Genomic DNA, 27,328 nt, shown 5'->3' with positions numbered 1-27,328 from the left:
GATTAGTCAAAGATTAGGAAGCATTAGTCAGGTTTAGAAAACTGAAATCAGACCAGGCCCTTGTGAAACATGAAGGAAGCAGGAAAGAATCTAAACAAGGAGTTAGGTGAGCTAAGAGGGCCCATGAAATGTCAGATTCTCTATAATTCTAAGGTATTTAGGAGCAAGAGAGTCGTTAGGGAAAGGGTAGGTCCACTCATGGACAAAGGGAATTTGTGCATTGCGCAAGAGGAAGTGGGGGAAGTCGTTACTGAGTAACTTTTTGCATTGGTGTTCAATAAGAAAAAGGATGTAGATGATGAGTTTAGGGAGGAGAATAGTAATATTTTAAGGCATGTCCACATTGAGGAGGAGGTGATGTTGGGTGTCTTGAAAAACATTACGGTAGTTGCATCCCCATGGGATCTAACCCAGGATACTGAGGGAGACAAGATAGGAGATTGCTGGGACTTTGACAGACATCTTTGAATCCTGTTTAACTATAGGAGAGGTCCTAGATGACTGGAGAGTAGCCTGTGTTGTTCCTTAATTTATAAAGAGCAATAGGGGATAATCCAGGAAATTCTAGGCTAGTAAGACTTTCATCAGTGGCAGGGAAATTACTATAGAAGATTTGCAGAGACAAGATTTATTCCCATTTGAAAAGCTTATTAGGGATCGTTACCATGGCTTTGTGCAGAGGAGTTCTTATTTAAAATTTGACTGAGATGTTTGAGGGTAGAGCAGTAGATGGGATTGTCTACCTGGACTTTACTAAAGCATTTGACAAGGTTCCTCATGTCATGCTGGTTGAGAAAAATCAAATTACATGGGACCCATGTGAGTTGGTAATTTGAAACAAAATTGGCTTGGTCATAGACAGATACAGTGGTTGTGGAGGGATGTTGTTTTTTCTGACTGGTGCTCTGTGATCAGTGGTGGTCAGCAAAGATTATTGGTGAGACCAATATACAGAGGAACCTCGAATATCCGAAGGAAACGGGTGGAGAGTATTTGGTTCGGTTAATTGACGTTCCTGTGTATATCCTTTCGGATAAAAATGCAGCTGGCTTGATTAGTAGGATTGCAGCCAACAGCAGAAATTGGAGTTGTGAATAATGAGGAAGGTTGTCAAAGGAAAGAGCAGGATTACAGATCAGCTGGAAAGTTGGGCAGGGAAATGAGAGCTTAATCTGGATGAGCATGAGGTGATGCATTTTGGGAAGTAAGTGCAAGAGGGAAGTTTACAATAAATGGCTGGACCCTTAGGAGCATTGTGCAGAGGAATTTTGGGATGCAAATCTAAAGCTCCCTGAAAGTGGCAATGCAAGTGAATAAAGTGGCAAAAAAGATGCTTGGCATGCTTGCCTTCAGTCGGGGCATTGAGTGTAAAGATTGGCAAATAAAATCAGGAATAGCTAGAAAAGCTCAACAGGTCTGACAGCACATGTGGAGAGAAATCAGAGTTGACGTTTCGGATCAAGTCACCCTTCCTCAGAAGTGTTCCCTGTTTGAGAAGCGTGGATAGTCCAAGTTGTCTTTGGGGGTGAACTTGTCAAATGTAAGAGGTGATAGGTTTAAGGTGAGAGGGGGAAAGCTGAAAGGAAATATGCAAGATAAGGTTTTTACACAGAGGGTGGTAAGTGTCTGGAACATGCTGCCAGGGGAGATGGGCAAAGCATATACAAATGGCAATGCTTAGGAAACATTTTGGCATACACATGAACAGGGAGGGAATGTGAGAATAGAGCATAAGTTGATGAATGTTGTTTATATGGACTTTTGAGAAAGTCCTGAACAAGAGACTGTTAGCTGAAATAGAAACCCATGGAATGAGGGCAAATAAATGATATGGATAGGAAATTTTCTGTTTGGCAAAAAATTTGGCCCTTTGCAATGGTGCTACCTGTATGAAGGAGCTGTCCAATATGTATAGCTTTGTTCCACATTTCCCATGGTCTTTTTATTCTTTTGTTTTTCTCAAAGGTTTCTTTATCCAATTCCCTTTTAAACAATTACTACTTTTGCCAGTCACCCAGCAACTGGGTGCTGACAATATCTTTTGCTTCATTTTTGTTTCCTGTTATTTATGGGATCCATGTCAGGGTGTGTGTGTAGTTAATTGATATCTCACTGCTTTCTATGAAGCTGGCATCTTAAATAGGAGTAATTTAGGAACAATGAATCATTTCTTACATTGTATGTCCATTTAAAAAGACTTGCAGTTAAATACAGAATTTCTCAACTTCAGACTGTCCCAAAGCACTTAGCAGCCAACAGTTGTTTTTGTAATGTAGTCATTATTGTGCCTGTTTATTTGTTGAGTTAAAATTTATGGCATGGCAACGGAGGAGACGATTAATGATGAACACAGCAAACTCTGACTGGAATAATGGGAAATGGCTGCTCAACATTATAATCGAGCATTTTTAGCTAAAAGCAAAACTATCTGGAATAATAAACCATTAGCAAAGATCAGACAAAATGATGCTTAATAACATATAGTAGTGCACCAATACAGAACTAGCTAAATGTTCTACTCTCTGTACTAAGCAACCACTTCTTGAAGGTGCTGTGTCTGAATTGGTCAACATTATTCAAATCTTATAAATTTTAAAATGTCTTTGGTGAAAGTTCCATTAGTCGTCATGTATTAGCTCCCAAATCTGGACAAACTTGTACATAGGTATAGACATAAACAGATGCCATCACTTGGTTGTTTACTCTGTGGAGAAAGTGAGGTCTGCAGATGCTGGAGATCAGAGATGGAAATGTGTTGCTGGAAAAGCGCAGCAGGTCAGGCAGCATCTAGGGAACAGGAGAATCGACGTTTCGGGCATTAGCCCTTCTTCAGGAAATGCAAGGGCTAATGCCCGAAACGTCGATTCTCCTGTTCCCTAGATGCTGCCTGACCTGCTGCGCTTTTCCAGCAACACATTTCCATCTCTGTTTACTCTGTGCGTTGGCTGTATACAGCAATTTGGAAATAATTTCATGCTTTTCTTTGCCTTTTACAGAAACCTACGTCAGTAAGTCCACAAACGATTGAGGAAATGGCTTATGCTCCTCTGCCGCAGGGTTGGCAGTGTTACATGTCCCCACAAGGTCGGAAGTACTATGTCAATGCCTACACAAATGGTAAGTCCCATTAAATGATGCATTAATCACATGAAAGTTTTGGAAATGGAAAACTCTTGGACTGGATAGGTCCATCTTGTTTTCATTGAGTTTGGCTTGGTCTAGGATTGATTTTGGAGATGCCAGCGTTGGACTGGGGTGACAAAGTTTTTAAAAAAGATCACATAACACCAGGTTATAGTCCAACAGGTTTATTTGGAAGCATGAACTTTTGAGGCGCTGCCTCTTCATCAGCTGGTTGTGGAACATGACCATACGGCTCAGAATTTATAGCAAAAGAGTTAGTGTCATGGAGTTGTAATTTAGATAAAAATTACACAACACCAGGTTATAGTTCTTAAACAAATTTTAGATTAAGTCTTTTCATCTTTTTGAATGGAATATGGTGGTTTAGGTTCTTTAATCTGTAAATCCCAGAATTACATTCTCAAGGTAGCATCAGCTTATCTAATAATAAGTGTCAGCTCAGCTATGATATGATTCTCAATAAAGGGCTGCCCTTTTTGAAACGTAACATATTGGAGCAAGAATAGACCAAATGGCCCATCATTCAGTCTGATGATGGCTGAACTTGGGCTTTAATTCCACCTTTTCACCTGATTGTCCCTTTATTGCTTGAATTCCTGAGACCAAAATCTTTGTCTATTAAATATATTCTCTAGTGCACCTACAACACTCTGAAGTAAGGCATTCTAATTAAGATTGGCAATCCTTTTGAGTGAAGAAATTTCTCTTCAAGTCAGTGCTAAATGAGTGCTGAGACTGTGCCCACTTGTTCTAGACTCTGCAGTCAGGAGAAACAACATTAGAGTGCCAATGACAATTCCGGGCATTGTGCCTCAGCCTTTTTTTTCATGTTTATTTTGTTGTCTTCCATGAGATGCTGGCAAGGCCAGTCGTTGTTGCCCATCCCAGGTTGTCTTTGAACCAAGTGGCTTGCTAGGCTAGTTCAGTTGATCACATTGCTATGGGTCTGGGGTCATATGTAAGCCAGACAAGGATTGCAGGATTCCATTCCTAAAAGCACTAATGCATCACTTGGATTTTAAAGAAATAGATAATGACTACATAGTTGCCACTAGACTCTTTTTAATTCCAGATTTTATTGAATTTAAATTCTGTCGTGGTGAGATTCAAACCCATGTGACCAAACTATTATCTTTGGTCTCAGTATAGTGGCAACGCCACTGGAATACAAACACCTGTTGTGTCAGCCATACAAGGCAGAAGCTTTCCTTTGTTGAAGATCATGATTTCTCAGTGGGATGAGGGAAGGTTGTGGGGCAGGTGATGTTTTCATGGCATTCCTCAATCACTGTCTCTGGTACTACTTCCTTTACATCAAGTGAGTTTTTTGAAACTGTTCAAATCTCCATGACCTGTTCGTTTTCATAGTTATGTCTGCCCAGGGTCTTTCCTTAAAGACTGTTATGCCCAAAGCTTGCCTGAATTGTAGCTGCAACTTGGCTGAAAAGTCTGCAACAGAGTCCAGGACAAGCCCTTGTTTTGGTAGGTTCTCTGTTACTCAAGTGGTTGTTCGTAGAATCGTGGAAACAGGCAATTCGGGGCCTATCGAGTTCACACCAACCCTTCAGACAGCAGCCAACCAGACCCAAACCCCTACCCTATTGCTGTAACCTTGCATTTCCCACGGCCAATTCACCTAACCTACACATCCCTGACACAATGGGCAGTTTAGCATTGCCAATTCACCTAACTGGCATATCTTTGGACTGTGGGAAGAAATGGGAGCACCTGGAGGAAACCCACACAGACACTGGGCGAATGTGCAAACTCCACACAGACAGTCGCCCGAGGGTGGAATCAAACTCTGGTCCCTGGCACTGGGGTAGCAGTGCTAACTAGTGAGGTAGTGTACCACCCATCTGCCTGACCCACAAAATGTCTCCTGTTCAGAACTGGGTAGACAAATTGAATTCTTTATCTCAGACAGCAGTGGAGGCTATGTCATTGAAAATATTTAGAGATGAGTTGGACCAAATTTTGATTGACAAGGATATCAAGAGTAATGATATACTGGAAGGAAGGTAGAGTAGCCGCCATAGTCAGTCTGCCACAATCTGACTGAGTGGCAGAGCAGGTTTGAGAGCCAATGGGTGGACCTCTGCTCCTTTTTTCTTAAGTTCTAATGTAATTCTGTATTGATGATAAACATTATAATCACCTCTCCAATCCACTTGTACTATCCACTTAAGTGTCTGTCTTAGAATTTGTTTGAAAATCTTGTTTTATTTTGTTGAAAGAAATGGTTCACTTGTCATCTTGCTTCCACAGTTTAAGGTAATAATGCTTTTTGTTTATAGATTCTTAATTATTGTGCAGAAAAGAGACACCATACAATACTCAGCAAATGTTTGTTCTTTGACAGGCAAAGAGCCAATCTAATGATAAGCACTGGCTGGAGAAATCCTCTGACATCCAGCTTGTGTGAGGATTTGAGGAGAGTGTCTATTTGGGTATTTTATAGTCATAGAGATGTACAGCATGGAAACAGACGCTTCGCTCCAACCCATCCATGCCGACCAGATATCCCAACCCAATCTAGTCCCATCTGCCAGCACCTGGCCCATATTCTTCCAAACTCTTCCTATTCATATACTCATCCAAATGCCTCTTCAATGTTGCAATTGTACCAAATGAAAGTTTTTATTTAATTGAATCCAGCTGGTGGCAATCGTTGGATCTGCCAAATTAGAGAGGATAGAAAATTTTGAATATGTTCATGCTCCTCTTGCTTTTCCTCTTTTTTTTTTGTGTGGAATGATTTCAGCATGTTAATTTGGTTATTTGATTTGTCCTAAAAACTTTATTTAAAACTCACCATTATTTCCTTGAGCTTTTTATCTCTTGCCTGTGCAGCAGAAATTGTGTGTTCAACTGGGCATCATAGGACATCTGCCCCAGGAACGACAGAATGTTTGAATGTTTAATTTGGTGAACTACTTTCAAGGCACTTCTGGTTGAGCTGTGAGAAACTGTGCTTCGCTAACGATAACGTTTCAGTGTGTCAATGTCCTGAAATATGTGATTTCTCATGTGTGATTTTAACTCTGGCTGTATAGCTCCAAAGGTAAATGATGACAAACCTTTGGTACTATAAAATGTTGTGATCTGATAAAATATGATGATATCATTTGTTTTTGTTGAGTGATGTAAATGCTCTCCTGGGATCACGAACCTGACATTTGCCTCAAAGCGTCGTGTGAGGTGTACTAGCAGCAGTTGGATTTAGTGCTTTATCTGGCCCTGTCCTGGCTGCATTTCTGGACAGAGAAATTATCTCAGTGAAAACGCTTAGCCTTTAGCTTGTTTAGGCATATTAGAATCTCTTGGGTTCCTGTAGTGATTGGAACAAGTTCAACCAGGTAGACCTAATGGAATGAGTTCTCTGATTGGATCAGGTTAGTGTGACAGGGGTTTTGCTCACTCTAGGAGCCAGCTCTGTGCTAGCTGGGTCAGGGTCATGTACTAAGTATGTGTGAATAAAAGGTAACGCAATACTGGCCTTTGTAGAGTTATTTCAGTTCCATTCTTGGATTATTTTAAATAGTTATTGCACAATATTACAAGATGTACCTACCTTTTTTATACAGCATGCAGGCAGGGCATGTGAAGATCGTCCATTTACTGTTTTCATTTTAATACTGGACACTGACCTCCATTTAGCTAGATGACCAACAAATCAACAATTCTTAAAAGTCCATTTTACTACCAAGATCACAATTATTTTCTCAAATGACTAGTTTTATTCCCCAGTGGTGTTTAGTCTGGTGCATAACTGAGAGTGCTCCGTTCTGTATTCCTTATTGTTGTTCTTGTACTTGGCTCTGGATCCGAGCTTCTATTCAGCTTCTGATGACAATGTATTAAAAGGCCTTTGTTTCTTTGAATCACTCCATTTGTTAGGTGCAGTCAGCTGTTAATGGTACGGCTGGTACTTCCTTATCATGTGCCATCATCACCTCTGGAGCTCAGGGCCTGCACAATTCTGGCTGTTTTCCGTAAGAGATGCTGGTGATTTTATTTTGTTTGCTCTTTTGTTCTGTTCCAAACACTGCCAGCCTGTGCTCCAGTGATTGTAATTCTTTGAGAAAGCTGTCCCTTCTTCAATTTTCCTTTGGCTGATTGTAATCCTTTACAATAACATTGCATTCAGTGGAGCAGTCAGCTGTGCAGAAGGGGACTGAGCAGGAAATGTTGCAGATTCCTGTAGAAAAGCATGTTATGCTGACAAAAACATCCAAATTTTTATTTATTGGAAAGTTCTCTGCCTTGTTTTACTTAAGGATAGTATGTTATCATCTTGAGTATTGTATGGTAATTCTGGTATGGATATAGCTTGAGAAGTCATTTTCAGTTCTCCAACAGCAGTGAGGTGTTGTTTGCTCAATGGGTTATAGCTTTCTGGGGAAATGCGATGGCATGCTTTACGTGACAGAGCTATTTCAGATTGAACTAGTTCCACAATCTGGCATTCCTGATTTTGTCTTGTGTAAATTGTAAGATTGAATTGAGGCAGCAGCCTCCCAGAAGTGGCTGATGTGAGGTTAATTCTTCAAAAGTTGCAATACCCTCAGTTTGTATTCGTGAGTCTAATACTGTGCTTGGGAAGAGAATCCCTGTAAGCCAGCAAATTGAACAGAAAACAAGTTGAATATTTGCACAGACAAGCTGTGAAGCTCAGACTGGTATAACCACCAATAGATGTCTCTGAATGCAAGGACATAAAACCATTTCAAGGCTGGGCGTCATGAGGCATGTGCACTTAGTTTTCATTCTGCAATGGTATGTGGGCATCATTTACAAAGCCATTTTGTTGCCTTTCCCTAGCTGCCCTTGACCTGTGTGGCTGGTGAAAGGACAGTTAAGCATCTGCCACAGTGATTCCCGTCTAAGACCATTTCTGTCCCCAAAGAAAAAAATCAGATGGGTTCTTTTGATGATAGGTTGTGGTTTTCTGGCTGCCAACTGAGAGTAGCCTTCAGTTCCATGCTTTACTCATGGAATTTAAATTTCTCCAGTTACCATGTTGGGTATTAAACATGCACTTGCACAGTATTAGCCTAGGCCTCTGCGTTAAAAGTCCAGTGTCACTACCGTTTCATCACTGCCTTTCCCCAAATCCCCCTTGTCACAACTTAACCATGAAAGCCACAAGATGAAGGAAATAAAGCCTGATGCACCATAAATCAGGTTTCACTTTTTTTTTTGCCTTGGAGATGGGTACCAATGGAGAAAGAGAGTGAGTGAACAGGTGAATATAATTCATTCCCAACTGACCTCCACCCACTTTGTTACTTGTGTTTTCTGTGGAGTTTGGAAACAGATGATGAAATGCCTGACAAAGTAAATAAAAGCTTCATATGGATGTTGCAATGTTAGAGAAGTCTCCTGGAGTTGGATGTGGTAAATTGATGCCTTTTCAAAAGGTACCCCCTTACAAGGCAGCATGTAAATGAAAAATTGATGAGAAGATAAGGGTATTGTTATGGGAACAGAAAGAAATGAGAATTGAAGGCAACATACTTTCTGCAATTGAGATACCCCCATTAAGTGCAATTTCACCAAGCTTGGACAACAGCAGAGAGGTATTGGAGGAGGATAGTTTGGTCAACCATGTCAAAAGATGCAAACAGGTTGAAGAAAGATAGAGAGGGATATTTTACAAGTGCTGTAGGAATTAGTATTTCATTGTGATGTTTGGGAACCCTTAGGAATATCTGCACCTGGAATTATGAATTAATAATCAAATGGATTCAGCCTTCAGCAAATTCCTACTCAAGCAAGATTTATGCCGGTCCTTGGTCACTTTGATCTGACTTGCAACATCTGTGTCCTGTATCGTTGGTCAACTTATGAGCCAGTTCAATCATAAATTGAGATTTTATTTAATAAATTCTAAAATACTGACTCAACATGGTTTTAGCTGGAAGCTAAGTCTTTTAATGTTCAGCCATTATTCGTCAGTCTAATGAGGCTGAACAAGGAGTGCATTTTGGAATTTTCAAGGAAATTCTTATTTGCTCAACTGTTTGTTTAATATTTCAGAGCTAAACTCTCGATTGAGCCACAGTTGACCATGTTTTTGCAACCCCTATAATTTTATCCTACGTCAAATTTGCAGAGATTAGGTTTTTTATATATCAATGGCTATTTGAAGTGTGAAATATTAATCCTAAAAGTATGTAAACTTGTGATTCTTTTGAAAGAGTTCACAGACCTATATTCTTGTCCTCTCTTACTGGACAACATGTCTGTAGTTGGAATAATTCAGCACACAACTGGCTGAACAGATTTTTGTCTCCGGCAAGACCAATGTTATCTTCTAGCCAGAATGAGTGTTTCATTTAGAATGTAAATTCTGCAAATAATCTATAACTGGCGTTATCTTCCAAGAATCTTCTCATTTTTATAAAAATATTTGACAGATGTTCTGGCTTTTTGAAGCCAGCCCAACCATGAATCACAAAGTGAATAAGGATGTTAATGAGCAGTCATTGGCAAAGCGAAGTGTTCTTCAGCACTGATTGCAAAGTATTCATGAGTTTTAAATATTTACAATGAGTGATGAAAGGCCCAACATCAGAGTCTTGTTTTTCTAAGCTCCACTGGTCGTGCAGAAACCTCTCACTGTCAATGGAATAGGTCAGAAAATCACATCTGCATTGCAATGCACCAAATTGGAGGGGTGGGTCAGCAGGGACTTTCACTGGACTGTAGGAGGTTGAAGGGCAACTTTTGTAGAAGTTTATAAAGTCATGATGGGTATAGAGAAGGTGGAAGGCAGGTGTCTTTTCCCTGGGGTGGGGGATTTCAAGACCAGGAGGCCTATTTTAAGGTGAGTCAGTGTTGCGCTGGAAAAGCACAGCGGGCCAGGCAGCATCTGAGGAACAGGAGAATCGATGTTTCAGGGGTAAGCCCTTCAGGGCTTTTAAGATGAGAGAAGAAAGACTATATAAAAGACACAAGGGGCCGTTTTGTTTTTTTGTTTACTGAGCAGTTTGTGTGAAATGAACATCCAAAGGAAGTGGTGGATGCTGGTGCAGTTACGTTTAAAATACTCTTAAATAAATGCACGAATAAGATATGTTTGCAGCAATATAGGTCAAGTGCAGGCAGGTGGGACTAGTTTAGTTTGGGGTTATGGCCATCATGGGCTGGTTGGACTGAAGGGTGTGTTTGTGCTTTATGACTATGACTCTATAACAGCATGGGGGAAACTAATGAAACAGTTATCAGTAAGCACAAGCTGATTTTAAAGGGATTTTCTTTTAAGAATTACTTCCTATACCAAATTTCCTAACTCTAAGTGAGAGTCTTCCCAGTGTTCCATTTTGCACTGGTTTGCTCTAATTGTTCACTTAAACTTCAGTTAAGTGACTAACATTAAAGTTTTAAATTAAGTAACTTTGAAACAGCTCAGTATAGTCTCTCTTTTTAACATTGTGATGTAGACTGGGCAACTGCCAGTACAGCTCCGCCCTGACCCAATCTTCCAGTTTTAATAAACCATCTTGCTCTCGTGCTAACGTTTCTGTCCTGGGCCTGCTTCAGTGTTCCAATGAGTGACAATGCAAATTGGAATAACACATTTTTCACTTAGACACCTTTTACAGCCTCTAGGACTCCATTAATTGAATTCCACAACTTCAGAGTATGACATCTATGTCCTCCATTTTTCTTGCATCTTCTAACTCTCACCCACCAATAGCCACACCGTGTTAAGTTTACTCTTAGCAAGGTTAATCCATTTTCTCCCTTTCAGACATTTATTTTTGTACCCTTCTTACGTCTCTATCTTTCATTCACCACCATTAGCTACGCTTTTGTCTTTGACGCTGAGCAACCTAACAATCTTCTTCACTTGCTCCACCTCTTCCCCTCTGCAGCATGAAAACACATTTTTCCAACTCCTTTCATTTCTGAAGAAGTCTGATCTGATCCAAAGTATGAACTCAGTTTCTCTCCATAGATGCTGTCAGACATTCTGACTTTCTCCAGCACATTCTGTTTTTGTTTCAGATTTCTGTATTTTGATTTTCATTTAAGGTGGCAGATGGACAACATCCTATTGTGTTTTTGACATCCATCACATCCAGCCACATTAATTACCTACTACTTGGTTAGTGGGACCCACCACAGCTAGGGCGGAGACCTTGTGAATATTTAAATATTGGGGGTTTGCTGATCTCATTTGACATTCCTCCCCTATCCAACCTGTGCAGCTTTGGCACTGGTGATGCTCCATTCCCAAGCCCACATTGAAACTTGGCAATGAGCCACGTCTTTGGGAGAAAACCAGGCTTTCCTCACCTGTTGGTCCTCTCTCTTGACCCTTCCTGGCACAACTTGAACTTACTGGAAGGGCTTGTTCCCTTGAACTCTTGATGACGGTTTACCTCAATCTTGTTTCCAGCTGCTAGGCAGTTATTTTCCTCCCTCCTTATCTGGGCTCCAGATGGAGTTGATGCCAGGGTGTTCACATGGCCCAGACTTCACTCCAATAGCCACGATGGTCCGGGCCTGCTGCACAATACGCCAATACCCAGATTTGCAATCAGTGTTTTATTGCAAGCGCTTGCCTCCAAATGGTTTCCTGTGTTTGATGAATGGCTCTGGCCTACACTCACTATGTCTCTTGTCTCCATGTTGTTTATTCCCTTTGGCTGCTCACTCTCTAGGCGACAGGCAATTTGTCTCTGGGTGCGTGACTAGCAACTTCAAACAGTTGAATTATTTCTGATCTCTGGGGCCTGGCTTGTTTGTACAATTATGGTGGGCAAAATATCAGGGGGAGGAAAGAAGAAAGTGAAAGGTACCAGTTCCTGAAACTCAATCATGTAGGATACAACTGACAGCTACATTCCTACAAGGAAGCATGACAAACGACTCTCCTCCCTTGGCAGGATGTTGCTGTGAATGAGAGAAATATATGAAGTGAGGCAGTATCTTTATAAACCTTGCTGTAATATGAAGTCCTTTACAGTCAATAACGTCTGAATTTTAGTCACTGTCGGAATGCAGCTGCTGTTTTGTACATTGCTGTTTATTGATTCTTGTAATGTGCTAATGAAATATCTTTCTTTTTTTTATATAAATGATGCTGGTTGAGGGATAAACCATGGTCAGGAGTATGTAAGGTATTCCAGTGCTGTTCTTGAAATGTGACTGTTTACGTCCATTGGATTAACCTGGCTGCAGAGGGCTGACAAGGTTTGGTATCTTCAAAGCTGAACTAGGTGGGGAATCAGTAAGGGAAACGTGGGGGAAAATGCATGAAAATGGAATTGCTGATTACCAGGTCAGCCATGATCTTATGGAATAGCAGAATAAACACAATTGGCTACTTCTGCTCCTATGTCTTATGGTTATGGCATTCCTGCTGCTGGAGCACTCCCAGAGTGTGGAGTGCCCAGTGTTTCTTGGGGTGGTAGCGAGGAAGGTGATTGTACAACTCCAGAAAGTGAAAGTATTGGCAGTAAGTTGGGAGCAGAGGGGCTTTTGGAATGGCCTCCAACCTCTTTTCCACCCCCCCCCCCCTCCTCCTCCACTGTGGCTCTCAGCACTTACTGAGGGCTATGGGTTCAGTCAAAGCCTTTGGTGGGATATCACTTTCAACCACTGGGATGTGTAAGCAGTAGTTCTTTGGTACAGCACATCAAGAGGCAGCTACCTATCTTAACAACAGGTGGTGGAGGGTTTCCCATTTTTAAAAAAGGAACCTTCCATCTGTTGCATTCCTGGCATTAAGAATTTCCCCTTCTTACTTCATTTTCAGCACAACATAGCCAAATCTAGCCCTTCACGTTGTTGGTTGTCCACGCACTTTGTACAAGGTCTCATTATTTGGTATCCACTGCGACTAGATTTTATTTTCACCTTCTCCTTTACCCAGGGCTTCACCTCTGAAGAGATTAAAGAGAAGAGCTGAAACGGGATCCCCTACTCTGTGGTTGTTTCACAATAAACAGTAGGTCAGGCAGCATCTAGGGAACAGGAGAATCGACGTTTCAGGCATTAGCCCTTCTTCAGGAATGAGGAAAGTTGGTCCAGCAGGCTAAGATAAAAGATGGGGAGGAGGGACTTGGGGGAGGGGTGTCGGAAATGTGATAGGTGAGCATCATTAGGGTTAGCCTGACCATTGACCCTTGACTAGGAGAAAGTGAGGACTGCAGATGCTGGAGATCAATGTGGGGTTGAAAAAGCACAGCTAGTCAGGCAGCATCCGAGGAGCAGGAGGGTCAATGTTTTGAGCATAAGCTCTTCATCAGGAATGTGAAAATGTTGAAACGTTGACTCTCCTGCTCCTTGGATGCTGCTTGACCAGCTGTGTTTTTTCAGCATGACACTTTTTGACCTTGACCCTTGACCCTGACCCTGTCTAATTTGATGTGATGTTGTAGTTTGTGGACATGATGGAACCCAATTACATTGTTTTTGTTATGCAGTGGGAAAAGAGGTGAAGATTGTGGTGTTGTTCACTGCATCAGTTCGCTGTTTGATCAAAACCTGGCCACCCCATTTCCGAAATACTGCAAAGGGGGTAGTATATCTGAGACCTGAACTGCTGCTGGTAGTGACAGGCTTATCCATAGAAACAAGGTGTAGTCATCACAGTCCAACCAGATCACTGGGCTGCTTTCTCATTACAGAGACAGCTGGGACTGGTTTAACGTGAGGGTCATCATGCCTCAGGTGAGGGGGAAGGTTGAGAAGGAGAGTCCCTCATGGTCACCTCCAGCCGGTGGAGGGATTGAACCCATCCTGTTGGTGTCACCCTGTGCGTTTTTGGAACTGGTCCTCTTGGGAGCAGATGCGGCGGAGTCGAAGGAATTGGGAGAATGGGATGGCGTTTTTACAGGGGGCAGGATGGGAGGAGGTGTAATCCAGGTAGCTGTGGGAGTCGGTTGGTTTGTAGTAGATGTCCGTGTTGATTCGGTCGCCTGAGATAGAAATAGAAAGGTCGAGGAAGGGGAGGGAGGAATCTGAGACTGTCCAGGTGAATTTGAGGTCGGGGTGGAAGGTGTTGGTGAAGTGGATGAACTGTTCAACCTCCTCGTGGGAGCACGAGGCGGCGCCGATTCCAGCAACACATTTCCATCTCTGATCTCCAGCATCTGCAGACCTCACTTTCTCCTCACAATAAACAGTACCCTTGATATTGAGCCAATAAGTGGCTTTGGTCACATTTTGCTATATGTCAAATCTGTACTCATGATAAAATAATCCAACAGAGTGTTAGTAGAAATTTTATAATTATTGCAAAATATTTGATCAGGAAATGTCAAAGACCAGATATTACCATATCATTGTGTATGATAGTGATCTAAATCCTATTTAAAAGGTTAATTTTTGGTCAGCAGTTTCATGTGTCATTGGAGATTTAGCATTTACCTTGTACCAATTTTTTTAAAACATATATAAACTTATTCAGGATTTGGGCATTACTGTTCAGGCCAGCATTTATTGTCCATTCCTGAAGTCTCCAAGAGCACTTCGCTGTGGGTCTGGAGTCACGTGTAGGCGAGACCAGGTGGGGTTGGCAGATTTTGTTCTCTAAATGCTATTGGTGAACCAGGTGGATTTTTCCAGACAAATTAACGATTTTTACATGGTCATCAGTAGACTCCAGTTCAAAGTTAATTAAAATAGTCACTATAAAAAAAGTTATCAAAACCGATCATCTAGTCATTATGACTCTACACAGCAAACTCCCACAGACAATTTGGCAATTGTATGCCAGGAACTGCACTTCAAAAAGTGCTGCTATGGATATAAAGTTATGTGAAATGGCCAGTGGTTGTGCTAAGTTTGAGATAAATGCAAGTTTGTTTTTAATTGAGGAAGTGAGGAGGAAAAGAATCTCTTGTTCTGTACCCAGTGATTCCCTGTAGAAGTTTCCTGTGTGGATATAAACTAAGGACTGAAGTGAGATGGTTGAATAGTCTACAGTTGGAATCTTGGAGAAAATGATGACTGCAGATGCTGGAGATCAGAGTCGAGAATGTGGCGCTGGAAAAGCACAGCAGGTCGGGCAGCATCCGAAGAGTAGGGGAATTGACGTTTCAAGCATAAGCCCTTTGTCAGGAATATGGTTACAAACTTGCCTTCTGTAGTGTCTAGAACTTGCAGTGAACTTATCTGTGAGCAGATATTGGGGAAAAAATACACGTTAACTTTATACTGTGTGGTCATGGACACCAAGTGAACTTCTGGTAGTACTCCAGTGTATAGAAAAAGGAAAAAAAAAATACATAAAAAATAATCAAATACATACTTGACTGATTGCTATTGAGGAAAGGTTACTTTATTAATTTGTGCTTTGACTGACGCTCTACCTGTGAGTCATCCTGTAAGGAATTCCTCCGAGTCAGTGACCTGCATTATCTTTTGAGTTGAATGGAGCAGTGAAGCATACCAATTCAAATGTCAGTTTGCAAACTGTAGATAAAGGTTACAATGTCTTCATTGCAAATAACAACTGTTGCATTGTGCACTAAGAATTTCTGCTTATAAATCATCAACTTTAAAACTGATTTTGCGCAGTCGTTCTGGTGGTAGATGTGATGGTTTCTAAGCGGTATTCAAATTTGTGGTTAAAGGAAATGCAAAATGCTCAAATACTCGGGTCAGGCAGCTTTTGTGGGTAAATAGTTGACGTTCCTTTCCATTGAAGCCGAAAATATTAATAAAACGTTATAGATGGTTTAGCAAGTAAGTGTCGGGTATTCGGAACAAAATGCAACGTCTGCGTTGGGGTGGAAAGCGGGAGAGATTAAATGATAAAAGGAGTTGAAAGTACAGGGCCAAAGGGAGTGGTAAGGGGGAAACATAAACACAAGATGTTTCTAAAGGAGTGTGAAAGGCAGAATGAGGAACAACTGCCAATTAAAAACAGAAAAAAAACATTGTCAAAATGAGCAAAACCAAAATCTACAAAGAAAACAAAATGGGAAGTCCAGTCTCAGATTGCTGAATTCACTCAGTCTAGAAGGCTGTCAAGTGTTGAATGGAAAGATGAGTTGCTGTTCATCAAACTTGGGTTGAGCTTCATTGGAGCACTAGGAGGTCAAAGACCGGTCAGTGTTAGGAAATTTAAATGCAGGTTTAATGATGCTTTTAGTAGTCCTGCCTAATCTAATGTTAACCTATTCCTCATCAAAAATAATCTCCCTAACTGTGATTCTCACTGAAGGACTTTGAATGGGTGTGCAACAATAAAAACTGCAGGAAGAACTCAACAGGTCTGGCAGCATCTGAAGAAGGGTCACTGGATCCAAAATGTTAACTCTGCTTACTCTCCACAGATGCTGCCAGACCTGCAGAGCAATTTGTTTTTGTTTCTGATTTCTGGCATCCACAATTCTGATATTTTTGTTAACCTGTGTGTGGCCAGGCTTGTAAAGAGGTCCCACTTCTAATGGAAAGCATTTGCAAATCTAACAGAAGATTTTAGAAATTCAATTTTGTGCTGATCTCAGTTTGCGGTCGGCAACACTGAAACTCCAGTGCAATGAAATGGCCATGTCAAGGACCATTTCATGTCCCTCAATAAACTCCTCCTTCAAGGTCCGTCATGGCAGGAATGAAGAGGTTAATCTTTAATTCTTAGACACTCCAGGACTATCTGAGGGGGTTGCTCATACATTTTGTCCACCTCATGGCACCAGCAATATATGCTGCAAAACTGAAATCAAGTCATTATCTGAGCACTTCAGACATTTTGAATGCAATGAAGCAGTGGCTATGTACACAACATCCGCAAATGATTAACTTTATTAATTGCTTCTATTGAATCTGGGTTACAGTGTGTACTCAAGCAACAGTCAAACAAAATAGTTTTGTTCTTAAAGTGTGGTCCTATCTCATTACTCATGTAACCATATAAGTCATGTATTGATTACTAAAGTGAAAGAGGATGTAGTCTCTTTATTTATGTCCAGTCACAGTAAAACTGATCTGATCTGCAGAACTGTTAAATATATTTTTGACAACTGCCTGTTTCGGGATACAAGACCTGTTTTGTGGAAACTGTTGTAATCATTATGGAATTACGAACACTGCTGGTTCACAACCATTTTGTTATTAAACTCTGTATCCCCTGTTAGACCTTAATCACTCAATAATAATTATTAAATTAGCTATTCCGTCTTTGATATTTCCAATTGTTGCCAACATCCTGCATCTTGACTGCAAGACTAAAATTACTTATTTAGTAATTTGCTCAGTGCTGACGTGAGATGATTTGATCGTTGATGTTCTGCAGCTATGATACTTGCAAGATTATCATGAGATGTGGGTCACATAGTATTGAAGAGTTTAATGAATTTTTATTTCAACTCTTCGTATTTACATATGTGCATTATAATGACAGGCACTTGTGCATCTGGGCAAAAGCTAAACAATCTGTTCATGGCAATATCAGTAAGAGTAACCACTACATCCTCCTTGTGGAGGTGAAGTCCCGTCTTCACACTGCAAATAGCCTGCTTCTTGTTGTGTGGCACTATCTCTGTGCTAAAAGGGTGATAGACTTTGAGCAGATATAGCAACTTGAGACTAGGCATTCGTGAGGGCCAACAGTAGCTGCCGAATTTTACTCCAGTGGAACATGCAACCTTGTGGCCTGGCAAAACCCTACCATTACAGTCAAGCCAGGAGGAATAAACTGTGGCTCAATGAACAGAGCAAAGGGGCTTGCCAGGAGCAGCACCAGGTTCACCTCAAAATGAAAGGTAAACCCCATGAAGCTACAACACTGGACTTTTTGTGTATGTGTCTCTCAGCATAAGCAAAGAGTGATAAACCAAGCTAAACAATTCTAAAACCAACAGATCCAATCTTAGCTCTGCAGACCTGCCACATTCAGTTGTGAATGATAGTGGATGATTTAAACAACTCACTGGATGAGCACGCTTGACAAATGTCTTCATGCTTTGATGGGGGAGTCCAGCACATCTGTGCAAAAAATAAAGCTGAAGCATTTGCAACAATCTTTTTAGCCAGAAGTATCGAGTGGACGATTCATCTTGTTCTCTTCCAGATGCCCCCAGCATCACAGATGGCAATCTTTAGCCAATTCAACTTACTCCATGTAACTTCAAGAAATGACTGGAGACACTGGACGCTGCAAAGGCAATGGGCCCTGACAATATTCTGGCAGTAGTACTGAAGAATTAGGCTCCAGAACTTGCCACGTCCAAGCCGAGCTTCACCAGTACAATAATATAACACTGGCATTTATTTGGCAATGCAGAAAATTCCCAGGTGCGTTCTGTACACAAAAAGCAGGTCAAATCCAATCCAGCCAATTATCATCCCATAAGTCTATTCTTGATCATTAGTAAAGTGATGGAACATGCCATCAATACTGCTATCAAGCAGCATTTGCTCAGCAATAACCTGCTCACTGACATCCAGTTTGGGTTCCACCAGGACCACTCCACTCCTAACCTCCTTACAGCCTTGGTCCAAACATGGACAAAAGAGCTGAATTCCTGAGGTGAGATGAGCGTCAGCCCTTGACATCAAGGCTGTATTTGAGTGAATCTCATCAAAACCCTCACACAACTCCAGTCAGAGATGTACACCACAGAATCAGACCCTTCGGTCTAACTTGCCGTGCTGACCAGATTTCCTAAATTAATTTAGTCCCATTTCTCATCACCTGGCCCATATCCCTTGAAGTCCTTTTCTATTCGTATACTCATCCAGATGCATTTTAAATGTTGTAATTGTACCAGCTTCCACCACCTTCCTCCACTTCCTCTAATAGCTCATTCAATACACGCTCCACCCTCTGCATGAAAAGAATTGCCCCTTAGGTCCCTTTTTTTAATATCGTTCTCCTCTCACATTTTAAGCCTATGCCTTCACCCCTGGGAAAAGACTCTTGACCATATCTAAGAGTCAAGAGGAATCACACAGAAATCACTTTGGTTGCAGTTGTACCTTTTGCAAAGGAGGATAGATGTGGTTGTTGGAGGTCAGTTATCTCTGCTCCAGGACATCACTACGTGGGTTCCTCATCTTCTTCTTCTTCAGTGATAACGTCCCTCCTCCATCCTATGCTTAGAGGTAGAAGTATTCACGAATGACTGGTTGATGTTCAACACCATACATGACTACACGGTCCTGAGGTAGTCCATATCAAAATTGAGCAGGACTTTATTTTACAATACCCAGGTTTGAGTGGCAAATAACATTTGCAGTTAGCAAGTGCCCAGGCAATGACCATCTACAATGAGAGACAATCTAACCGTTGCCCCTTGACATTTGATTGTCCATTCACTATTTGGGGTTACAATTGATCAGAAACTGAACTGGACCAATCATATAAATATCGTGGCTACAAAAGCAAGTCAGAGGCTAAGAATATTGCAGTAACTTCCCTTCTGACTCTCCAAAGCTTGTCCACCGTCTACAAGGTATGAGTCAGGAGGAGGATGTAATCTTTTCATTTGCCTGGAGGAGTGTAGCCCCAACAACACTCCAGTAGCTTGACACCATTCAAGACAAAGCATGACTGGAACTTCATCCACTACCTACACCACTGGCACTCAGTAGAGGCAGTGTACTGTCCACAAGCTGCATTGCAAGAAATTCATCTAGATTCCTTAGCATTGTTTTCCAGATACTCAACCATGTCCATCTGGAAGGACAGGACAGCAGGAACTACTCCAACTGCAAGTTACTCGCCATCCTGACTTTGAATTCTTCTTCAGTGTCACTGAATTAAATTCCTGGAACTATGTAAAATCTTGGAACTCCATGATGTGGTGTTGTGGGGCAACCTACTGCACATGAACTGCTGCAGTTCAAGAAAGAACTTGTCCCCAACTTTTCCAGGGCAGTTAGGGGCTGGCTTAGCCAGCGACACCCATATTCTGTGAAACTACAAAATAAACTTGGAAGTATTATAGCACTCTATCCTTGGATTTTCACACTGCAGGTTGACCTGAGCTCAGTAAGATGGACACTGGAGATCTTCATACCATTAGATTACATGCCATAATGGTGTCAAAATCATGGATCGGTTCCTTAAAGATATATTGCATAACTGTGAGAAATAATGCAAGCACCTCAAAATTCTGATAATTCGAAAGCCCATGGATGCTGTTTGTGTTAAGACAGAAGAAATATAGTCGAATCTCTGATGTTTTGATGTGGGAGCTATTAGTCCAAAGACCCAGATAATTGTCTGGGACCCAGCTTCACATTCTGCTGCAGCAGATAGTGGAATTTGAAATAAATATGTCTGGTATTCAGTCTAATAGTGTCTGTGAAATGTTGGAAAATCTTATCTAGTTCACTGAAGTCCTTTTTTAGGGAAAGAAGCTGCTGCCCTTACTTTAGTCTGATCTACATGTGACTCCAGACCCACAGTCATGTGTGGTTGAGTCTTCACTGACAAGGAATTTAGGGATGTTCACTAAAGGCTAGCCTGGCCACATCTCTGAATGAGTTGCTTTAAAAATAAAGCAATATGGGGAGGTCTGAGAAATCAATTTCATCATGATCCTAAATGCTACAAAGCCACTGATTTGGTAAATAGGAACCTGAGATTTGATATTACAGAAATGATGTTGGAGGTTAACAGGCCTCACGTATGGAGATGTGAGAAGTATCTGGGCACTTTGGTACATTATCTTTTAGAAAGTTTTGATATACATAGAATTCATATCCCAGCTATTGATTCACATTAGGTAGTCTCCGGTGGTGTATGTTGGCCATTCAGAGGATCTGACTCAGTGTGATGCGTGGGAGGTTGTTGTTCCATTAATCATTTTCTCATCCTTTGGCGAGCAATAATGGACAATAGGCCAATGAATTTTCAGTGTTCCAAGCCCCTTCGTCCCAGAGGTGGTGCTCTTATAACTTAGAACATCTGATTCTGGAGGATCTGGAGACTCTCCAATTACTTCAAATCCATTGCATTGTAATCAAGAGATTCATTAAGCTCTAAAACCTTTCAATTTAAAAACATGGAACAGACTTATTTCACCCAGTGACAATGATTTGCTTGCGTTGGGTTTGCTGTGTCCTGAATTAATCTAGTTTAAAAATGTATTCTAGTCTCCCAGCGCAATTATTCAAGTCACATTGGCTGTGTGTTGACTGAAAGTCACCACACCAGTCCAACACAGTACATTATGCAGCTTGTTACATGTTGCTTTGTCTAGCATTGGAAAGATTACTGATTTCTTCTCCGTTCCAATAATGACTAGTTTGACTTCTTTGGAAACTAAATACTGCCTTATGCAAACTTGTCTCCCTCTATAAGGTTATAGTTGTTCTCCTGTCTTGCTCCTGTGCTCTCCAAAAGCACATATTATGGGAGTGTGCTGTTTACATAGTATAAGACATTGATCAATGCAGAGCCTAATACAACTCAGCACAAGGCTAGCGCACCTCTCATTACTAATCTCCAGCTTTGGGGGGCAACCATTCAATATTTGACCACTCCAAGTAACACTGAAACTAGGAATCCATTTTGTGATTCCTCTCCTTTCTTTTACTATGCATTGAGTGGGGATGGGAATGTTATTGCTCAGGATTTACATCAGTGTTCAGGGAACAATAATGAAACCATGTAATGCATAATCTCAGCCCAACTATTTTTCTTGTTTCTCTCCTCTCATTGGATCAAGGTTGGGGCCTTGAATGTGCTAGTTAGTGTTCATTGGGGTGTTGGTATATATTTTGTATTCCTGGATAACATTCCGGCTTGAGTTCATAAGTGGTAATTAAATATTTGTATTGTGCAAGTGTCAGGCAATCTCTACTTAGAAGGGAATTGATCTATCATCCATGGCACTTAATGGCATTACCATTACTGAATCCCCCTTATCAACATTCTGGGGTTATCACTGCCTAAAAATTGCCCTTTTGGGTGCCATGGTGGCTCAGTGGTTAGCACTGCTGCCTCACAGTGACAAAGAACTGACTTCTCCACCCTTGGGTGGCTGACTGTTTGTTTGTGTCGAGTTTGCAAGTTCTTCCCATGTCTACTTTGGTTTACTCCGGCTCCTCTGGCTTCCTCCAACACCATAGGTGGATTAGCCTTGGCAAATGAGAGGTTTTGGGGATAGGCAGAGTACTGGGTCTGCGTGGAATGCTCGTCAGAGGATCCTGCTGACTTGATGGGCTGAATGGCCTCTTTCTGCACTGTGGGGATTCTGATTCTGATTCTGAAAACTGAGCTGCACAAGCCATCCGTTATGGAGCGGCAGTGATGAATTGATGCTTTCATTGGATTAGCGGTTCATAGCTGCAGACTGACCTTGTAGGATTTAAATCTTTGGTTTAAATCTTACCCCAATAGTGAAATCAGAATTCAATAACAATTAGTAATTAAAAGCATCTCTTTTGTCAACTATTGTCAATTTTGATAAAAGCCCACCTGTGTCTCAAATCTCCTTTTTTGGAGAAGGAAATCTGCCATCCTTAACTGGTCTGGCCTTCATGTGACTCCTACCCCTTTGGAAAGCCTGTGCAAATATCTCACTTCAAAAGTAACCAAGGGGTGGGAAATGCTGGTCTAGCCAGTGATGTTCACACCACAAAGGCAAAGAAATATAAATATTGGAGCTAGAACAGCAAGTCAGAAGCTAGGAGTTTTGCAACAAGCAACTAGCCTCCTGTTTTTCCAGTATTTAGCCACTAGGCACAAAGTCAGGAGTGTGATGGAATAGTCCCCACTTGCCTGGATGAGTACAGCTCCAACAATACTCGAAGCACAAATCCTTTTATAGGACAAAGCTACCCACTCAATTAGTGCCCTATCTACCATTCTTCCCCACCCCGACCAACACAGTGGGAGCAATGTATACCATGTACAAAACACACTGCAATAATTCACCAAGGCTCCTTTGAAAGCATCTTCCAAACCTGCAAGCTCTTAACACTTAGCAGCTCAAGTGTGTTAGATGCATGGAAACACTGCCACCTGTAAATTCTCCAATTCGTACAGCATCCTGACTTGGAAATGTTGTTCCTTCGCGGTCACAGAATCAAAATCCTGTGACTCACTTCTGAACAGTGTTATGAATATCCCTAGACATTCTAAGGACTGCAATGGTTCAAGAAGACACCCCATCGCTACCACTTCCAGGACAATCTAGAATGGGCAATACATGCTGGCTCAGCCATTGTCCACATCCCACAAGAATTCTGCTGTGTTGAGTGAGACCTGTATGATTTTGTCCCTTCAACAAAAAGTCCCTGAATGACATTGCAGTAAACCAATGTCAGCTCTTTCCAGAAAACTGTCATGACTTGAATTTACAAGAAAGCAATACTTTTTGATCACCATTCAAAGTGTACATTGTTCTAAACGATACTTTGATCTTGACTCAGTCTGACCCTTTTCAAAATGTGTTTGCTGTATAATGAATCCAAGTAGAAAAATGTCTGCTGCATTATTACTTGTCAAGGCTTTTAAGGTTAATCACATTAGAGCCAGGACAAGGATTTTTGCTGTGATCATAGAAGGTCTACAATTGAACTTTTTTTGTATTTTTGCTCTGACCTCACTCTGTTCAGCCTCCTCTAAAGCATGGAGCCAACACACAGGTCTTGCCACTAGTAGATTTGGAAATGTAGACTTTTAATCTTGGATACAAATGACTGCTGCCATGGTAACGAGCACAGATTCTTATTTTCAGCATGATTTGCTAAAGGCTGATGCCTTTTTGAAGTTATTTTTACTATGCTGTTTGAAAATTCATGAAATGAAGTGAATCACATTGGACAACAACTGAGCCACAGTGGGGAGCTCCTCTACTTTCGGAATTCTAATTTTCCAAAAGATATGGAATTAGCAAGAGCTGCATTTCTCTCAGAATGTGCAGTGTTTCTTGAGAGATTACTGGCTACATCTAACTCATCACAGGATTCTAATCCTTGGGAAAGAATGTCAAACCTCAGAGCATTGTGCCTGACACTGCCAACTTGTTTATTCAGTGACTGATTCTTTTTTTGTTGTTGCAATGAATAACATGGAAAATTGCAATGTTGTGCTGGAAACAAATGCATCAGTTATAAATTTTGTTTTTAAATTGAGACTTCTAGCATTTTCCAAACTGCAACTGTTTGTGATTTGATTCTCAACCTTTTATTGCTAATTCTTTTCCCCCCATTTTCTCCTTCTCTTCCTAAAGGTGGAACCTATTTGTGACTTTTGTTTCAATACCATCTGGTATTAAGTAAATTTATTTCAATAATTTAACTTGCTTGATCTTTTCATACATAATGCTGAAGTGCAACAATCCCCGAACTGAGGTTGGGCACCAACTTTTTAAAAAGTCTTTTGAATATATTTACAGAGGTGGAATGCATTTTTTGTCTGTGGTATACAATATATCTTCGAGACATGCTCTTGATATAGTCATTGTGTCAAAGCATGTGTCCTGAAGGTATAAAAGTCTCAGACTCTATTTTCAACTTAGGTCACTTGAAGCAATACAAGTTAATGGAACTGAACAGCTTAATACTAATCCAAAAACTGAAGTAGTTGCAAATACATAGGTGACTGTAATGCCTGTTGGATATTCCAATACCACAGTATCAATAATCCAGTTTCTTCTGTAACAAGGGGTAACATAAGAATTCCAAATTATAGCAAAAAGCTCAGAAGAATGTCCTCTCCTTCTTTGGCAGCTCCTAATGTCATGCATAGTGCTAAGTATATTAGAACAGTTCAGATGACAATTCATTTGAGCATTTCATGTCAGCGTACAGCACCCGAGCGTCAACTTGGTTTCAGTTACTGACTCCATTCACCCAGAGGAAATGGCTAATGTGCTGCAGAGCTGTCATTTTGAGAATTTGTTTTCCCCACCTGAGGCTATTAATTCATATTGGATTCTGTTTTCCTAGGTGCCAGCTTTTTATATTCGTTTCGGGGATATGGGTGAAATTGACAAGGCAAGCATTTCATACCCATCAATAATTGTTAAAACAGAGCCATTTCAGAGGGCAGTCAAGAGTCACACCACGTTGGTTTGGGTCTGGAGTCAGATTGGCGAATGATGGATTTCCTCACCTCAAGGGCATTTGTGAACCAGCTGTGTATTTTTAAAAGAAAATTGATTTTTTTTTAATTCAAACTTGATCAACTATCCTGGTACAATTTGAGCCCTTGTCTCCACAACATTGCCCTGTTCCTGTGGGTTCCTAATTCAGTGCCAATACCACTATGTCACCATCTCACGAAAAGAGTTCCTGTTCCCTGTCTCGCAAGTAGCTCTCTTTCTCATAGTAATTATAGAAATGTGGCTCAGGGATGGACAAGACTAGCAGTTTAATGCTGCAGGAAGGACAGACAGGGAGGCAGGAGAGGAGGGGGAATGGTGTTTTTGCTAAGGGATAACATTACAGCTGTACTGAGGGAGGATATTCCTGGAAATACATCCAGGGAAGTTATTTGGGTGGAACTGAGAAATAAGAAAGGGACGATCACCTTATTGGGAATTGAATTTATAGACCCCCTAATAGTCAGAGGGAAATTGAGAAACAAATTTGGAAGGAGATCTCAGTTATCTGTAGGAATAATAAGATGGTTATCGTAGGAGACTTTAACTTTCCAAACACAGACTGGGACTGCTATAGTGTTGAGGATTTAGGTGGAGAGGAATTTAAGTGTGTACAAGAAAATTTTCTGATTCAGTAGGTGGATGTACCTACTAGACAAGGTGCAAAACTTGACCTACCCTTGGGAAATAAGGCAGACTGAGGAATCAGTGGGGGAGCACCATAACCATAATTTTATTAGCTTTAAAATAGTGATGGAAAAGGATAGACCAGATCTAAAAGTTGAATTTCTAAATTGGAGAAAGGCCAATTTTGATGGTATTAGGCAAGAACTTTCAAAAGCAGATTGGGGACAGATGTTCGCAGGTTAAGGGATGGCTGGAAAATGGGAAGTCTTCAGAAATGAGATAATGAGAATCCAAAGAAAGTATATTCCTGTTAGGGTGAAAGGAAAGGCTGGTAGGTGTCAGGAATGCTTGATGATGACTAAAGAAATTGAGGGTTGGTTAAGAAAAATGAAGCATATGTCAGGTATAGACAGGATAGATAGTGAATCCTTGGAGTATACTTAAAATGGAAATCAGGAGGGCGAAAACGGGATGTGAGATATCTTTGGAAAATAGAATTAACGAGAATCCAAAGGGTTTTTGCAAATACAATAAGGACAAAAGGGTAAGGAGGGAAAGAATAGGGCCCTTCAAAGATCAGCAAGGCGGCCTTTGTGTGGAGCCGTAGGAGATGGGGGAAATACTAAACGAGTATTTTGCATCAGTATTTACTGTAGAAAAGGACATGGAAGGTATAGAATGTAGGAAAGTAGATGGTGACATATTGAAAAATGTCCATATTACAGAGGAGGAAGTGCTAGATGTCTTGAAACACAAGTGGATAAATCCCCAGGACCTGATCAGGTGTACCCTAGAACTTTGTGGGAAGCTAGGGAAGTGATTGCTGGGATATTTGTGTCATCGATAGTCACAGGTGAGGTGCTGGAAGACTGGAGGTTGGCTAACGTGGTGCCCCTGTTTAAGAAAGGAGATAAGGACAAGCCAGGGAACTATAAACCGGCTAGCCTGATGTCAGTGGTTGGCAATTTGTTGGAGGGAATCTTGAGGGACAGGATGCATATGTATTTGGAAAGGCAAAAACTGATTAGGGATAGTCAACATGGCTTTCTGCATGGGAAATAATGTTTCACAAACTTGATGAGTTTTTTTGAAGAAAACAAAAGAGGATTGATGAAGACAGAGCAGTGGACGTGATCCTTATGGACTTCAGCAAGGTGTTCAACAAGGTTCCCTGTGGGGGACTAGTTAGATCCCATGGAATACAGCAAGAAGTAGCCATTTGGTTACAGAACTGGCTCGAAGATAGAAAAGAGTGGTGGTAGAGGGTTGTTTTTCAGACTAGAGGCCTGTGACCAGTGGAGTGCAACAAGGATCAGTTCTGGGCCCACTGCTTTTCATCATTTATAGAAATGATTTGGATGTGAGCATAAGTTATTAAGTTTGCAGATGACACCAAAATTGGAGGTGTAGTGAAAAGCGAAGAAAGTTACCTCCGATTAGAACAGGTTCTTGATCAGATGGGCCAATGGACCGAGGTGTGGCAGATGGAGTTTAATTTAGATAAATGAGAGGTGCTGCATTTTGGGAAA

General features: G+C 41.1%; 1 protein-coding gene across 4 annotated transcripts in view; it reads left to right on the top strand.

Annotated features, from left to right (window-relative positions):
• The window catches only part of gas7b (growth arrest-specific 7b), a 449,937-nt gene that overhangs the window by 211,086 nt on the left and 211,523 nt on the right, over positions 1 to 27,328 (top strand). For all 4 annotated transcript variants that reach the window (XM_043714439.1, XM_043714440.1, XM_043714441.1 and 1 more), the window contains exon 2: positions 2,997 to 3,117. In XM_043714439.1, the coding sequence (XP_043570374.1) occupies positions 2,997 to 3,117 (121 nt within the window). The remainder of the gene's footprint in view (positions 1 to 2,996; positions 3,118 to 27,328) is intronic.

This window comes from Chiloscyllium plagiosum, chromosome 24 (genome assembly GCF_004010195.1).
Source record: "Chiloscyllium plagiosum isolate BGI_BamShark_2017 chromosome 24, ASM401019v2, whole genome shotgun sequence".
NCBI classification, from domain to species: Eukaryota; Metazoa; Chordata; class Chondrichthyes; order Orectolobiformes; family Hemiscylliidae; genus Chiloscyllium; species Chiloscyllium plagiosum.
The sequence above is the reverse complement of the archived record's forward strand: the minus strand, read 5'-3'. Positions and strand labels throughout refer to the sequence as shown.